General features: G+C 41.7%; 3 protein-coding genes across 3 annotated transcripts; 1 reads left to right on the forward strand and 2 right to left on the reverse strand.

The window, feature by feature from the left end:
- Positions 1-727: 727 nt before the first annotated feature.
- On the reverse strand, positions 728-7024 carry dgke (diacylglycerol kinase, epsilon). The gene is made up of 11 exons (XM_030782837.1): positions 6564-7024; positions 5799-5958; positions 5406-5525; positions 4697-4840; positions 4354-4511; positions 4066-4114; positions 3740-3853; positions 3451-3522; positions 2641-2768; positions 1976-2087; positions 728-946 (listed from the first exon to the last, which is right to left on the reverse strand). Exons 1-11 carry the CDS (start codon positions 7022-7024, stop codon positions 728-730), a joined length of 1737 nt encoding a protein of 578 aa, XP_030638697.1.
- Positions 7025-8397: 1373 nt separating this feature from the next.
- c8h17orf67 (chromosome 8 C17orf67 homolog) lies at positions 8398-10592 on the forward strand. Its single transcript, XM_030783378.1, has 3 exons — positions 8398-8455; positions 10059-10159; positions 10476-10592. The coding sequence occupies exons 1-3, from the start codon at positions 8398-8400 to the stop codon at positions 10590-10592; spliced, it is 276 nt and encodes a 91-aa protein (XP_030639238.1).
- A 2608-nt stretch (positions 10593-13200) lies between these two features.
- cbx8b (chromobox homolog 8b) lies at positions 13201-15517 on the reverse strand. The gene is made up of 5 exons (XM_030782472.1): positions 15449-15517; positions 15290-15333; positions 14949-15014; positions 14745-14811; positions 13201-14043 (listed from the first exon to the last, which is right to left on the reverse strand). Exons 1-5 carry the CDS (start codon positions 15515-15517, stop codon positions 13201-13203), a joined length of 1089 nt encoding a protein of 362 aa, XP_030638332.1.
- Between the last annotated feature and the right edge of the window lie 275 nt (positions 15518-15792).

A 15792-nucleotide genomic window follows, 5' to 3' on the forward strand; every position in this document is an offset into this window, starting at 1 on the left:
CAAAATTCACTCTATTTATCACTTAAGACCAGCTCATCAGCTGAAAAAGTAAATGAAGAGAGGGGCTCTCTAAGACAATGGCACATCTCTATGAATGCTCAGGGTCTATTTCAGCAGTGTAAATGATAGGTGGCATCCTCAGCGTCTACTGCTATAAGCGTTATATAGCACACGTACAAGGTTATTTCAGTCATGTGGCAATTCTAAATCAATACCGCATCAATACTTAGAACTTCATTCAGTTCACTGCACATTTGCACTCTTGAAATATAAGTCTTACAGTCAAACGGTGGCACTCGAAATCACGGCAAACATTCATTTTAGCATCCGCTACGACCATCAGTCTCCCCTGGTCTCCCATCCCATTGGCCTGGGCTCCGCTCACAGATACACAGGATTCAAAATGTGTCTGGGTTCCTAAAGTAGATCTGCCCCTTTCCTACTAAAGACCAAACACTCACAGATTCAGTTACAAACTAGGATTTGTAGTTCTTCTAGTATTCACTCTTAACCCCGTAAAATCAAATAGGTCAAAAACCAAAAACTACATTATGGAAATGCACATACCAGATGGTAAAATATTCAGAGGAGGGCATGGGGGGTGGGGGCTGAAAGCTTCAGGTGCTGTAACAGGGGGGCAGAGTGAAGTATGAAGGCAGAACAGGAGGAGGAGGAGAAAGGAAAGGGATTAGAGACGGGAGTCCCATCGGTAGGGGGTTTGAGGAGCTCACTGATGGCCTGGCACCCCGTCCCGCGGCCGGGCTCGGACGGCCGACGCGCCCTCCGCCTCGGAGCCGCTGGACTCCTCGTCGTCATCGTCCGTGTGCTCGGCGCTGTGGTAGAGCATGAGAGCCTGGGTCTTATGGGTAATGGTGACGGTACAGGGGCCCTGGGCCCAGGGCTCCCCGTCGACCTGCATGGGCATCCGGGAACTCTTCAGCACCAGCTGCACCAAAAAGTAAACACGGCATATACAAAGATACATTAGGTCTGTTACCATAGAGACTGACTGTCGCAAAACGCAACGCTGCCCTCTTCTGGCAAGGCAGTGGTACAGCAAATAAGTTCAGAAATCCTTAATATCCTACTTAATACCTGAGCAAACCTCGCTCATTATAACCTCGTTATTCATGACTACTGCAGCCTCGTGATCACAGTCAAGCTCAAGAACAGTAAACGAGACCTTTGATGTCTGTGATATTGTGGTTTTAGTGAATGGGCACAGTCTTATTAAAAATAAACCGACAAGCGAAATGACATGTTTACACTACTTTGGTTAATGCTCCTCACACAACAGAGTAATACACACACTCTCTCACGCTCCACCTTCATTTCATACTCTCCCTCCCTCTCTCTTTTATTAACAAGAAAACATGCACTCTTTCAACAAGATCTTAAGTTGTTGCTTCCAAGACTTTAAAGGCTAGCTTCCAGTATCCTTGCCGCCCTGTTGTTTTTTTTTAATGGAGGCCACCATGTGATTATCCGGTTTTTAAGAGAGTCTTTTTTTTTAAGAGAACTCTGTGCTAGACGTACGGTTTGGAAAATACTCCCTCCGTCAAATTAGGCCAGATCATGTAACTGCTGTTCTCTAAGAGTTATTACGTAAGATGGCGTGCGTATCTAAGCGCATGAAAAAGTACTTCAGATGACATCACTAACAACCGTGACAGAGGAATGCTCTGTCCTTTGAGAGGCAGTCATTTGCATTAATATCACAAAAGGTATAAATTTAATGACATCATAAAAAGTACTCTGAGAAATATGACCTAGTGTTTGTTGACTGTATTGCCTGACTTTTTTTTCCTCCATTAATGTAAAATAAATAAATAAATAAATAAATCCTGTTCTCTTCAGCTGTGGTTTGGTTCATCTACTTATCCAAGAGATAAAAGGCAGAACAACGACAAATGGAGTTTGGATATCCCCCGTGAACATTTAAGAAAGAGCAGACACACACACACACAAATCTCACCCTGACAGTATGTGCCTGGCCCAGTCGGACAGGATTGGCGAGCTTGACCTGGATCTGAGCGCAGTGAAAAGAGCCAAACACACCAACCACCTCCAGCAGCCCGTCATCCAACCTGCGGAGAAAAACGACAGAGAGCAGCCTTTACGTCGCTGTAACAGGCGTTGAGAGATGAACAATAAAACCTAGGAGTTACTCTTCTAAAAACATTTCACAGTGGCTGCAAACGTCACAAGACCAGACCAAACCAGATCGGCTGACCCCTGAACTCTGAATCCCTGAAATCAAAGTGCGGAGGGGGGGGAGTGATTGGGTTTTTACTGGAAAGGAACACCTGATCTTTATCTAATTTGAATACAATTTTCCATTCAAATCAAAATCAAATGGAGTGTATCATTTTGCCTTCACAAACAGAATGAGAATTTAACAGATACTTTCATCTGGGGCAACACGGCCGGTACACTTGAGAGAGTTATTTCCGGTCATTCTGCCTCCCCCTTACCGTTTCTCAATGACATTAATAGATGACTGTCTGTTAGGAGTAACAGCTCGCCACGCTGTCTCCACTTATCTCTTCACACAAGTAAACGGCCACGATTAAAGCCTGTCATTCGTTGACTTTAATTAAAGCTCTCTGGGCAAACGCCATGTGCTTTTGAGATCCTCACCGTGTCGGTGGGCAGGGCTCGTCTCCCATCCCCTCCCACAGCCGACACCCTCCTCCCCAGTAGCCGATGTTACAGACGATGATGCCCTCCAGACTGGGTAAGGCGACCCTCTCTCCGTCCAGCTCCAGCTGCACAGAGAGAACACAGACGCACTGAAAGACGCCCGACAGCTCACGTCCAAGTCTGATGCTACCCATACGAGAGGGATCCCGGTCACTGAATGGAACTAACTTGACATCACTCATGATCACTGGGCCATTGTATACCTCTACTTTAAGAGAACGCTTTTCACATCCAGGTCCATTATAACGGTTACATCCGAGCAATGTTTTTGGTTGTTTACATTTTGAAATCCATTTTATACTTAAATGTGTGAATTTTAAGGTTTATCAAGCGAATTCAGATTTATATTCTATCTGTAAAATAGGGGGATGCTACCTCCTACGACTCTGCATGAGAATGAACGACCAAGATCACACACCACACAGAACAAAAATAAGTCTGATTTTTTTGCAATTTAAAAAAAAAAAAAAAAATCGGTTGTTTTTTCACTGGTCACATGGCCTTCAGTGTTTGCACAGTAAACTAGAGCAGATTTGCATCTTCTAAGAGTCATTAGAGAAAATTCACATTTTAGATAAAACTACAAAAAATAAAAGCCCAAATGTTTAAATAACAGACATACACAGAGGTAAAGGCTATAGTAGAACTGTCGGCCAAAAAGGGTCAACATTTCCTTTAAGCACATTCTGAGGGTAACTGTAATAAAAGCTAGCATGCTTTGGTGACTGAGCAAGTACACAGCATTACCTCAATCCTCTTATCCAGATCTTTGCATTCTTGCACCAAGCAATCTTTGGTTCCATAGAGGAAATACACAGCCTGTGACAAAGAAAAAAAAAAAAAAAACACATCGTGATCACCGCGATGACGGTGCAGACGGGGACATCAGTTGCCGGCAGGCGTAGTTTCGCACGGGACTATTCATCAACGTTGAGAGTTTGAAAGTGCAAATGTTGACCCCACATTTTGCTAATGGGTGTTACCACAGAGTTTGTGTGCGATGCAAAACTGCGATTTGCTGCCAATGCAAAGTTACCTTGTTGATGATGCGGCTGGAAAAGAAGGTCGGGGTTTTCTCTCGATGAGCATGGAAATTCAGCGCCATCAAAGCGTCCGGACCCACTGAGAAATAATTATTCATAGACAGCACCTGGAAGTACACCGCGGAGAACTTTAACCTTTAACCTTGGTCCCAAAACGAGCACAGGTGATTCTAATCATTGGAGAAGAGTCAGCCCAAGTTGACATTTGGTCGTTTTATCACCCGTTATTAATTTCCATTGAACTGACTGAAACATCTGCATGACAGTTCAATCTAAAAAGCCCTCAGGGTTCAAACATGATCCATAATGCTGTACTGACCTTAGGCTTCCTAAAGTAGTGGCCTTTTGAGGTGATCTGAACTTTCCACCTGAATGATGAGTGGGGAAACAAAACACACACACACACACACAAAGGAGTGACCATGTAATTCAGTACTTTACTTCCTGTGAATATAGGTGTTCTTAAACCAAACAGGCCAGCGAGGGCAGATTTCTGGGTTTCTTGTTTTCTCTTCTGAATGACCGACTTTATTTTAGAACAAAGAGCTAATGTTTTACGTCAGCTGAACCAAGTATGTTTCAAAAGTACTATCAAAATAGACCATACCTGTCCATCTTCACCACCTCAGCATCCAAAATGTTCCTCAGAACCTGTTCTACAGGAATTTCTCCAGCGTAACCTGCTCCCCAGCCCAGGGAGTTAGACAGGTCATTTCCTGTGCCGAGGGGAAGTATAGTCACCCTAGGTATAAACTGGTCCTGACCCTGGATTGACAGACAGGTGGATGCAGATATAGAGATGAATGCACGCACGAACACACGCATAAACTTCTGTGAATCCACCTCTTTCATCTCAAAATAGAATAAAAGAGAGGTTAATCCGGCAAAAATTCATAGGTCCTGGATTACTTTAGGTTACTATGACAACGTGTTACGTGGACAGCACTTACCTTGAGCCTCATATTGTCTATGGCGTCCAGAACCCAACCAACAGTGCCATCTCCACCACACACCAGCACACGGACACAGCCCGGTGGGAGCAAAGTGCATAACTGCAGGGCTTTGGATGGAGCCAGTTCAGACAGATCAAACACCTGCCACACACACACACACACACACACACGTGCATAGATTTTACATAAGATTATAAAAGAAACTGTCATATCCCCAGAGATGGCCCATTCTCCAAGTAAGAAGCCTCCCTGATTGTCTCAGTTTCTCTATGTGTAGTGACAAACCATTCAGTATTGAGGATGCACACAGGGCAAAGATTACCAAGTACTGTCATACATGTATTCAACATTAAGTACCCCAAAGCCAAATGATTATCCGTCAGGGCAAGTCATAACTTACTGACCTAACAATCCGTATTCATAGCAGTACATTGTCACAATAAGGTTATTAACATGGGAATTGCTCCAACAATAGATATGCCTCCACTATATCGGTTTATGATGCATTTTCCTATTATTAAAAATAGTAATATCTAGGAAGATTTTTACTGATAATTTCCAAATGACTTTTGATTTAGTACCTCCTTTAAAATTTAGTAGTTCCAGCAACACCACGCCACACCCCTTTAATATCTGACGGCATGCAAAATAATAGGATTTTGTGCACAAAATGATATCGGTTTGGTACTCAGAAAGAGGTTCAGACCTGAACAGGGTTAAGGAGGGTGCGGAACTCTCCCAGCAGGGCTTCGCCCATGTTGTTCCCGCTGCGGGTGTTCGCCAGCACCAGCACCGGCGTCCATCCGCCTCCATAGGCTGCAGCCAGCTATAAACCCGGCAAACATCACAGGACACAAATACAGAGACAGCCAGAGCTGGTTAGATTACACATACCATTCTCTTGTGTAAAACTGATAACAGAGGCTTGGATGCTTGTCCTTTTATTTTGGTACATTCATTCATCTGTACAGGAAATTGAGCCTATTATGTGAAGATTTGAATAGAAAGATGAAAAAAAAAACTATTGACATGGTCATTATTAATACAGCAGAAAAGGGATAAAAATATACTCTGATGCGGTGTCAGAAAGCAGCCTTGCCTTGCAGTATTCATCTGGGTGCCGGCGACGCAGTTTGTTGACGTTGTAGAGGTAGTGGGGTGGGATGATAAGACATCGGAACTCCCCAAGATCACAACCATCCCCATCATCCAGGCTAGGTTTGCAGTCATCATGGACCGTCCTCTGACACCAAACACATCTGTGGATACACGCATTCAGAGGGAATGAGATTCATGTTTCAGTTTACAATGATGCTGGTTAATCATGGTAACACCATCACAAAAAAATAAACAATAATAATAATTATAATAATAATAAAGAAACAACTTAAAAACACTGGTCAGTGGATCTCATGAACTTATTTTCTAGCTAGAAGTCCTGATGTGCCTCAGCTGTAAGACTGTAGTGATTGGGAGGAGGCAGAGGCTGAGAGAAAGGAGCCAATGGTGCTGTGATGCAGTGTGTTCGCTATGAAGCACAAACTCTTACAACTCCGTGATATTCTGTCAATGGCAAAACGGCTTACGTTAGGCCGGGAAAGGGTCACCTAACCACATTTTACACGCGATGCATCCTTGATCTTGGTTAATGCGCATTAATCAAATAAAGCATTTCCTTTCCACTAAGGAGATTAACAGCTTCGGATGCACACTCTTGATCTCTTAAAATAGTTGGCTACGGCGAACTGCTTTAGTTTGACACAAACTGTGGCTAGTCATTTTTGCTTCCACAGAACAGAAAAAGCGTGCAGCAGTAAGCATATATAACACTTTCAGAATCGGTAGGTAATGTGTTGGCAGTTACCTGTAGTCACAGAGCTTTGGTTGTGTCCCGCACTGCTGCTTACAGACTGCGCAATAACTTGCCAGTGGTACATTACCCCGAACCCAGCGGTGACGGAAACTTCCATCTGCGTGGGTCGGATCCATAATTTCCTTGCACGGAAGAGTGCGGTCTGCCCGTCTTATGCATTGCTCGTCGGCGCATAGTCCGCAGCAGTCGCAAAAGGCGCCCTGGAGAATAGGTTGGGCGCACATACAGCAATAGGTGGGTTTGTTGAAGAGATCAGTGTAATGCCAGCCGTGCTTGCTCTTGCGAAGAATGTCTCTCATGAGCATCTTCCGCTTCGACCTCTGGAAACTGCACCATAACGTGATAAGCACCGGAACCAGCACCGCAAAAGCGGTCCAACCAAGCAGGGTCCATTCTTCCAGAGACTCATTTGAACTCAACTGGTCCGAGTTTCTCCCGATCTCAGTATCCATAAATCTCAAAGCAGTGTCTCCTGGTTCTGACAACGTGTGAAGTAATCCGTGAACAAACGAGTTATAACATTGAATACACGAAGCACAATCGATAAGTGTTAGCCAAGATAACGGTCTTGAGACCCATACAATTTTGCGCCACTACTGAATTACACACTAGTTAGCTAACAGCTAACTAGCTCAGCACTGAAGTCACCCACGCACTTTTGACATGTGAAAAATCATATGACTAGTTATAACACACATTAATGTACAATGCGCTTCCATAGCATTTTAGAGTCATTCTATTGGTTTGAGATCCAGTACACTTCAAAGATAAGCTGGCTCACTACATGTTATGTCCGCGCACGAACACCTTTTCGGTAAAAAGAACCTCCTACCCGCGGTCTAGTTACTAAGCATCTTTGCACTATGAAGATATAGACAGGCATATACACTAATGTCCTTCTTGCGTATACATCACACAGGCGGTTCACTATAGCATCAACGTAATAATTTTAACGCGTTTTAAAATGATAGCGCCAAACCACACACACAACAACCAGGAACACTGTTTCGTTTCTTACTCAAGAGGAGCATCTTTCTCTTGTAACGTGAAGACAGCAACAGCAAACCGTTTCAAAATGGCTACAACTTGGTTGCTATTTCAAAATAATAGTCATCAAAAGGGCGAAATATGTTGCATGGCACAATTACATAACAAGCAGAGGAAGTGTGTGTGCGTGTGTGTGTGTGTGTGTGTGTGAGAGAGAGAGAGAGAGAGAGACAGAGAGACAGACCGTAATATCAGTATCACAGAATATTACACTTGTCAGGACTGTAAAATCATTACCTGAATTAAGCAAGGTTTCGGCAAATATGGATATGTTTGCCGGAGCTGTCTTGTCTTGGTAATTCAATAAAAAAAAACGTAAACGGATGCTTAACAATGCAATGCAGTTTTGTATGTTTATGATCCAGAAACAAAACTGTTTCAAATAAGACCAATTTCAACAGCTAAGTGAACACACATGCTAGGATTACAAAATAAGTTTGTCGCGACCTCTAGTGGAAAATTCTTTGAAGTAAAATTATTTAGTCTGAGCATTGCAGCTGCATCCAGATGTGATGCCAAACATCCTGTGGTCTTACTTACTGAATATCTGGACTTTCATCACACAACCAACTGATAAACAGAAACACATATCTGAGACGTAGTAATTAAATCGACTTGTCGAGCATATGTGAATAACACAAGTAAGGACCCACATGATCGATTTTAAACACATGTTCTAACATCTTCGGAGTGACGTAGAAGTAGCGTATATAGGCTACCCACATATGTGACCCTGAACAGTACCTCAGTTTTCACTTGCTAGCAGAAGGGCGACAAAATGAAAACGAAGTTTGTTGCGGGTTTTTTTTGCTTGCTCTTACTGAGCTTTTGCGCAGGTAGGAAAATGTTGAATTTGACGTTGCAATTATTTTTTTAATGACCGCGATTAATATTTTGTTGCATATGATCTCCGATGTTTTCTTTGTTGCAGGTTGTTCACATGTTTATTTATTTCTGTTAGGGAAGTAGGATATATCCATGGTTTTAGAAACTACGCTTTTCACAGTAGCCATACAGTTTTGTACAGCGGCCTATGGGCTTTACATAACAATGTCTATAATATATGAGATTGCACCATTTAATAAGGTACTTTGTGACATTTATAGCATGCATTTCGTTGTAAACGAATATTCAGAGGAAACGCAAATATAAAACGTGGGTCAAAATGTGTGCAACAGTCGTACTCCTAACAACGAACTGTATTAAGGTCTCCGATTTCCACAATCATTGCATCTGTTGTTTCATTTTATTAAACTGTTAATACAGTGCAGCCAGAAGCAACCTGCGAAATAGGTAATCCATTGGGAAAATGTGCCATCTAAATTAAGTACGAAAAAATCTTAATCCAGGACCGTATACGAGCTAATACGGGGATATACAATGTCAATGAGGTGCTGTGCGATCAGAAATGATATGACATATTGTGAATCGCTAAATATTTGAAGACAGAATTGTATGCAAGTGTGTGCGCACGGGTTACAAAATACTCTACTGTGTGTCTCCTTGCCACGTTGGTGTTTGCTGTTGCTGCGTGTTGACAGAACTGGGTTCATTTTCATACCCCCTCACAGGTTGGCCCTCCGGGTCACATGCTGACTGAGGCTGGCTCCCTGGGGATAGGGGAGAGGGGAGAGATGAATGGATACTTTGTTGCTCCAACGAAAAACAGCGCTCGCACTCTAAGCCTAGACACTCTGAGAGAGGAGGAAGGGGTGAGAGAGGAATACGAAAGGCGAAAGATGAGAGAATGAGAGAGAGAGATACGGAGAGAGAGCGAGAGAGAGAGAGAGAGAGAGAGAAGGTGCGGCCGGGGGGGGGGGGGGGGGGGGCACACGCAAATCACGGAGTTTGATGATACTTATTGCTGTGGTAAAAGGCATTTAAAACAGATCAAAGGTGCGGCCTGAAGTGGTAAATGAATTTATCATGACAAACACGACATTTACATTGACAAGCAATTGAAGTGCTATGTGAAAAGAACAATGTCCTTAATCAGACAAGTGCAAATAGGAGCTAGCACATGGCTACGTATATGGCACGGTAATGAGATGAAAATTCACATATTATATACAAGGTAAAACATTTTGCATCAGTATTTTAAACATGCAAATAAGATCTAAGGGTCTGAGAGGAGACTTGATCAAGTTTCTTACGAAACGACCAAGAATAACTAAAATGCAGGCTTCCTGATTGCGCTTAAGATTTTGAGAAGTCAAATATTTTAAAGAAGTCAGTAGTAACTTTATATCATACAAATATACGACAAAATAAAAAAATTAATCATTTATTAAGCTTAAGACAGTTAAACTAAATCAACTGATTAGTTGAACCCAACCATCCAGTTCGTCAAAAACAAGACAAAGACAGAGAATTTGTTTATGAGTAAGGATTATTTCAGAATAGTATAATTAAATGAATTGTGTGTTTCTCTCTCATTAGATGCATCTCCTGTTATTAAAGAAAGTTTTGCCAAGCAACTTCTCCGCAGTAAAAGACAAGACCATCCGCTGAAGGCTGGATACCACGATGAGCCCATGAGAGTACGAACTTTAACCATATCAAAGATTTTTTTTTCCTTTTTTTATTTAAAAAAGATTCTTCTCTTTAAGTTTTGCAGTCCCACCTATTTGTTTCAGTTACAACGTATATTCGTTTGGTTGTTGTATAACTTAGGTATTAACATTCACAATAAGAACAGAAATGCATTTCAGAATCGGCAGATGTGTGTGACACATGGGTTTCAGGTGCTGATTTTAGATGTGATGTCCTCAAGTCTAATCGAAATCCTCTGGTATACATCCAATGCATCACCATTTCCCTTTCTTTCTCTCTTTATCTACACCTCTTGCTATCCAGGAGCACATGCTCCATATGCAACGACTGGAGCAGAGGGCACGTGAAACCAACCTGGAGCACTGGCTGAACCCACATTGCTTCCCACGTTGTGACAGGAACTATGGCCATCCCGTGTAAACATTTTTGCGATGCGGCTAGATCACATAACCTTGAAGCCATAAGCCGTAAATTCTATGCCAAATATGCCATTAAATAGTGCTGCGTCAGTTATAAGAATATGTAACCGTAGATGCCAGCAATAATTGATAGATAAGTAATGTGCACCACTGGATAAATCACTTTTGATGCCTCTTCAGTCTCTTTTCCTCCTCAGCTAGCACGGATATTGAGGACAGTATTAGAAGAGGGCACAGGTGGGTTTTGATTAGTAACTAGTGTGCGCAGTGAAAATGTATTCATAGAATTACTGCCTTGCATTTTATAAAATCAGAATAAAAAGTTTCAGGAACTGATGTGTTTCGCTTCTGTTTGATTAATTATTGCGTTAGGTGGATAGAGGAACCTGATGAAGAGGAACACGGATCATCAGTTTACTGAGTCAATCCCATTATTCAATGTGCAGTATACTCCACGGTGAGATGAGTGTAGCAGTTCATTGTTCATTTTCCTGACTAGTGATATTTATAGACAAAAAAAGCAAATCAGTAAATCAATAAATACATATTGGGTGCTGACTATATGTGTTAAATTCTGTGCTATTGGATTATAGGCCTATTTACAATCTTGTACCCGGCATGCATCGTTTCCCAAATTAGAATACTGATGTGCAAGTAAAGTTCAGAACTTAAAAAAATGGAAAGAATTTCGAGGGATGATGTGACCGTTCCTCTTCAGGCTGTGACAAAGGTTAATGTTCTAGAGGTATTTAGGTCATAAAGAACATTTTCGGAACCCACTTTTTTTTTTACTCAAACAGTACGCAGCTCTCGTGGTGGACATGGCAGTGAAATACACTAGCTAATTAATGTTAAGCATCCAGATTTGTGTGAGCTTTTTTTTTCCCCCAAGGGTGGACGTTCTGCGGATACGATCTGTGCATATGATTCGACGTGAACACAACGACCCAAGAACAACTTGACCAAATTTAATGTTTAAAACGGTCCATCCTGACCATTATTCAACTTCAGTTCGTGATCCTTCTTCCTCTCTAAAATACAGGATTTGATACGGATGGAGAATCTAATGCAACTATAAATTCAATGTTTTCTAACAGCTCTTTTTCGGAGTGCGCGAAAAGATTGAAATGACAATTCAAGTGCAACAAAAAAGAAAAAGATGACCGAGTGCCTTTATTAAAAATTAAATGTGAAATTGAATTAAACGAAATATGAGGGGGAAATTATTTCACAGTGTTCAGAGTATCCAAAAGTGTAATTTTGCCTACACATAGCTTCAGCTTTATCTACTGTGTCCTATATAATCCGACGATTATGTTTAATTGGTTCAGTATGGTCACTGGGGCCTACTTTCTTGTCTGTTGTATTTAATAGCCTAGACAATAACCAAGACATGACACTGACGAATGCAACCCCCCCCCCCCCCCCTCCCCCGTTTTCTGGTTTTTCTTAATTGCTGCTCAAAACACAAGGAGAACTGCAAGACAGTTTTATTTCTAATTCCTTTAACAGTTTGGAAGCGGTAAATTGTAAATTGCTATAAAAATTGGCCAGCAAAAAACGACACTGCAAATACTTTCGTCGGCTATAATACACATGCATTAGAATTTGACAACCAAATTTCGTAAGTTTACCAGAAAAAATGTATATGATCATTTTGTAAATAAATCGAATATTATATCGCCGTTAATCAAGTCTATAGTCAACACCTATCTCTTATACTTCAAATAGTCTATAGAAATGTTTCACGTACCGATACGTACCGAGTTATACTCTTTTGGGCGAATAATACGCCAAAAATAGCCTATTTATTTTGCGTTATCAGTTTACTGGGTATCAAGGCAAAGACACGCCTAAATTCACATCTACATCCATGCCCATAACAGTCTGTTTATGAACAAGAACTGTTTTCAACTCTCTGTAAACACAAATCACAAAGGAGGGGGAACTGAAAGCGTCTGCCCTGTACATCAGAACTAACATAACACACTGAGACACTAACGAAACCTGTTGTTATGACAATATCACATATTTAATACGCAAGATTAATGGAGACATCTCTATAGTACTTACAGAACTTCTTGACTTCTTACTCGACAACTGCTAATTGACAAAGTCGGATTACCCTTTGTTAAATTAAATGTGCAAATGAGATACATCTTAAAGGCATCGGGCCCTCATACCTAAAAAACGACTCCTGGATATATCACGGAAACAGGAATTATTGGCTCCCATTGTCAGGAATTAAATTAACGTCATATCTTAAAAAAAAAAAATTAGCTATCATGGGACCAATACTAAGACGCTTAAGTAACCTGTAGAACACATTTCTCCTGGTCACATAAAAATTAATACTACACCATAGCAGTCATGTAGTAAAAACTTAACTGAGCACGTTAGAAGCATGCAACTTTCAAATAACCAAAATAGTATTGCCTAAATGGCATACTTTCGTTTTATCTTTATCAAATACCACTTTGGTCTTTATATACATATTGACATAAATTTTAATTTGCTTAAATACATTGTATGTAAATGTTTACAAAGTATTCAGAAGTTTCATGAAAGTAAAAGGAAACAATTTAGCAGCGTCCACATGGATAAAGCAACTATCTTTTGTCCTTAAAGAAACCTTGATCTGTGCTGCTCTCCTTGATAGTCACTGTCAAGAAGTTTGTCGTCACATCTGTTACCACAACCTTTTCCAGGTTGTTTAAGCAGGGGGCCCATGCATCTTCTTCAGGAACTCCCAGTATTCTGGACACAGGGATTTTGGCAATGAGCGTTGACTGTTGCCTTACTGGCAAGTCCTCAGATTTGCAGGTGCTTCTCTTATTCATGTGCTTCAGATGCTGAGGAGGGAGATGACTAGAACATTCCATAGTTCTCCCACCCTGAAAGTCTGTGCCCATTCTGTTGGAGAGGAACCCCCGGTCCGGCACAAAGTGTCGGATGCTTCCGCTTGCGGCAGCTCGAACTGACTTCTTGGAGTAACCGGAACCTTGATGTCTGTGAGATGCCTGAATCATTCTTAATTCCGACCCCCTTTGCTCCTCTTCCTGCAGGACCAGTTTTGCCATTTTCGAGGAGCTGTAAGTGACTTGTTCCTCTGCTCTCTGATTCCCTAGCTCTGGCTGCAGATTGCTTGAAAGGCTTTCCTTAAAGCGCAGTTTGGGCTTTGGGCCTCTCTTTTTGGGAGCAGGGGGAAAGCCATCAACACTGGACCTAGCCAAAGCTGAGGGATGATGTTCTCGTGTTGGTTCAGGGGGTCGGACCCGCACACTCTCTCCTCTGTTGACTGTACTGGGAGGGAAAATGGTGGGCACCACAGCACGGAGGCCCTCTCTCGCTCTAGGAGTTACCACTGGCTCTGAACTTGGATATGTGACATGTATGCTCCTTGTTGCTTCATTCCTGAATTCGTATGACTTCGCTTTAGCTTTAGCCTGAGCCTGGGACAAAAAGGGTAGTTTGTTGGTCTTATAAAGGACAAATTTATTGATCATTTGTATGACAGACTGTACTTATTTGTCTGACTGATTATAACAGCAACAACAGCGAAAAAAAAACCTGCAACAGACATTTTGCTTGCATGATTCAGGTTAGTACTGGAACTAGTTTGAACCATTCATTTACAGAGCTCAGAAATTCACTGTGGTTGCCACATCTATTTTAAGAAAATCAACATATGAGAGGATAATCACAAATTTAATATATCGTAGAAACAACATTTGTAAAATACACTTCACAGAATTAACTTAGACAACGTATTACGTTTAAACGTTCTGTAAGTTTGAGTTAACGTATTTCTCAGCATCATTTGTTGCTGAGAAGTTCAATCTAATCAAATAAATAAGTTTTAAAGTGCACAATTCACTGGCGGTGTAATTTTTAATGCGTGTAATTATTTTCATGGTACTCTAAACATGACTGCAAAACTATTCAGTCCGATCACGCTGAACAGTACATCGACCGCATGAAACTGTGAGCGGGCACTTCAAAATGCTTAGATACCACATGCCAGAAACTGTCAATTTGCGTAATTCGTTTCCGTTAAGTGTACCACCTAACTCTGCAGATTTTTTTTCTTTTTCTTTCGCTACTTGTGACGACGACTGACATTTGCATTTTAACTGTGTAAAAAGCGACTCACCCTCAAAAGAAAGGTCTTCGGTTTAGGTCCTCTCTTTTTGGGCCCGAATAGCTCCCTCTCACGTTCTCTGAAATAACAAGTGATGCCCATTTGTCACCAACTAGCTGGCAAAGCAACGTGCAGACGAAAGCGCGAAGGAATTTTCCCTCTTAAAAATTTTTACAGAATGCAAAGAGAAAACAGGTTCACATTAATGAACTCTACCTCTCCTCAAAAGCGACGAAGAGACGCGAATCAAGGATGTTTTCCTCGGGTTCCCACGTACTGTATCTATGCAAAAAAGAAATTCATCCAGAGCCACATCAAACCATTAGCATTTGACATTCAAGTTCGCATTAAGCTTATCTAGCAAACCCTGCTTGTATAGATCAGCTATCTTCGCAGATTGCTAAAAGAGTAATCTGCCAGTTATCTGGTTAGCTAGCTTGCTAGCTTGACGCTACACAGGGAAATCGGAGATGCATGCTGCACCCAGTGTCGATTCTGACAGACGACGCTGACAACGTTAAGATGAACAGGCCATCAAGCACGTAAATGGTACTTACTTCGGAGACCAGCCTTTCCATTTTACAAGATACTCCATTCGACCCTAAGCGTGCCATCAGAGACAGAGACATCAGAGACACTTTGTTAGCGGGTAAACATTACATTAAAAAATACATATAGAGGATATAATATAGAGTTTATTTTATGGTTTCGCGTACCCTTCGTATTCGTCGCTTGATGATAGATTCGGCCGCAAACACCCTTTCCCCTACAGCCGACAATTCCATGTTTACTTCTCTCTACCGTTAGCTTGCACAGCAGCTAGCTCGGTGGGCAAGTCCGCTTCCACTTCAGAATTCCACACATCCCATAATACTCAAGCACAGCGAAACGTCATCACGTTTTTTAACATGTTGCCAAGGCACCGCTGTCGGGGGAAGCATATAGAGGCAATTCATTGGTTCAGCTGTTGCTACGTGCACGGGGTTGCTTAGTGAGGCTGAGAAGCAACTTTACACTATCAGCTCGGAACGTGGACAAAATGGTGCCGTGTCAAGAACTA

Source organism: Chanos chanos, chromosome 8, assembly GCF_902362185.1.
Source record: "Chanos chanos chromosome 8, fChaCha1.1, whole genome shotgun sequence".
Taxonomy (NCBI): domain Eukaryota; kingdom Metazoa; phylum Chordata; class Actinopteri; order Gonorynchiformes; family Chanidae; genus Chanos; species Chanos chanos.

What these genes read in the sequence shown, in the direction of transcription:
- c8h17orf67 (XM_030783378.1), top strand. Translation starts at nt 8,398, where the DNA reads ATGAAAACGAAGTTTGTTGCGGGTTTTTTTTGCTTGCTCTTACTGAGC. An exon ending in CTTACTGAGCTTTTGCGCAG is followed by an intron (nt 8,456 to 10,058) that starts GTAGGAAAATGT and finishes CTCTCTCATTAG; the next exon opens with ATGCATCTCCTGTTATTAAA. An exon ending in ACCACGATGAGCCCATGAGA is followed by an intron (nt 10,160 to 10,475) that starts GTACGAACTTTA and finishes CTTGCTATCCAG; the next exon opens with GAGCACATGCTCCATATGCA.
- cbx8b (XM_030782472.1), bottom strand. Translation starts at nt 15,517, where the DNA reads ATGGAATTGTCGGCTGTAGGGGAAAGGGTGTTTGCGGCCGAATCTATC. An exon ending in TGGAAAGGCTGGTCTCCGAA is followed by an intron (nt 15,015 to 15,289) that starts GTAAGTACCATT and finishes TTTTTTGCATAG; the next exon opens with ATACAGTACGTGGGAACCCG. An exon ending in TTCGTCGCTTTTGAGGAGAG is followed by an intron (nt 14,812 to 14,948) that starts GTAGAGTTCATT and finishes TTGTTATTTCAG; the next exon opens with AGAACGTGAGAGGGAGCTAT.
- dgke (XM_030782837.1), bottom strand. Translation starts at nt 7,024, where the DNA reads ATGGATACTGAGATCGGGAGAAACTCGGACCAGTTGAGTTCAAATGAG. An exon ending in CCAGCCGCATCATCAACAAG is followed by an intron (nt 3,523 to 3,739) that starts GTAACTTTGCAT and finishes TCTTTGTCACAG; the next exon opens with GCTGTGTATTTCCTCTATGG. An exon ending in GCCAGGCACATACTGTCAGG is followed by an intron (nt 947 to 1,975) that starts GTGAGATTTGTG and finishes TTTTTGGTGCAG; the next exon opens with CTGGTGCTGAAGAGTTCCCG.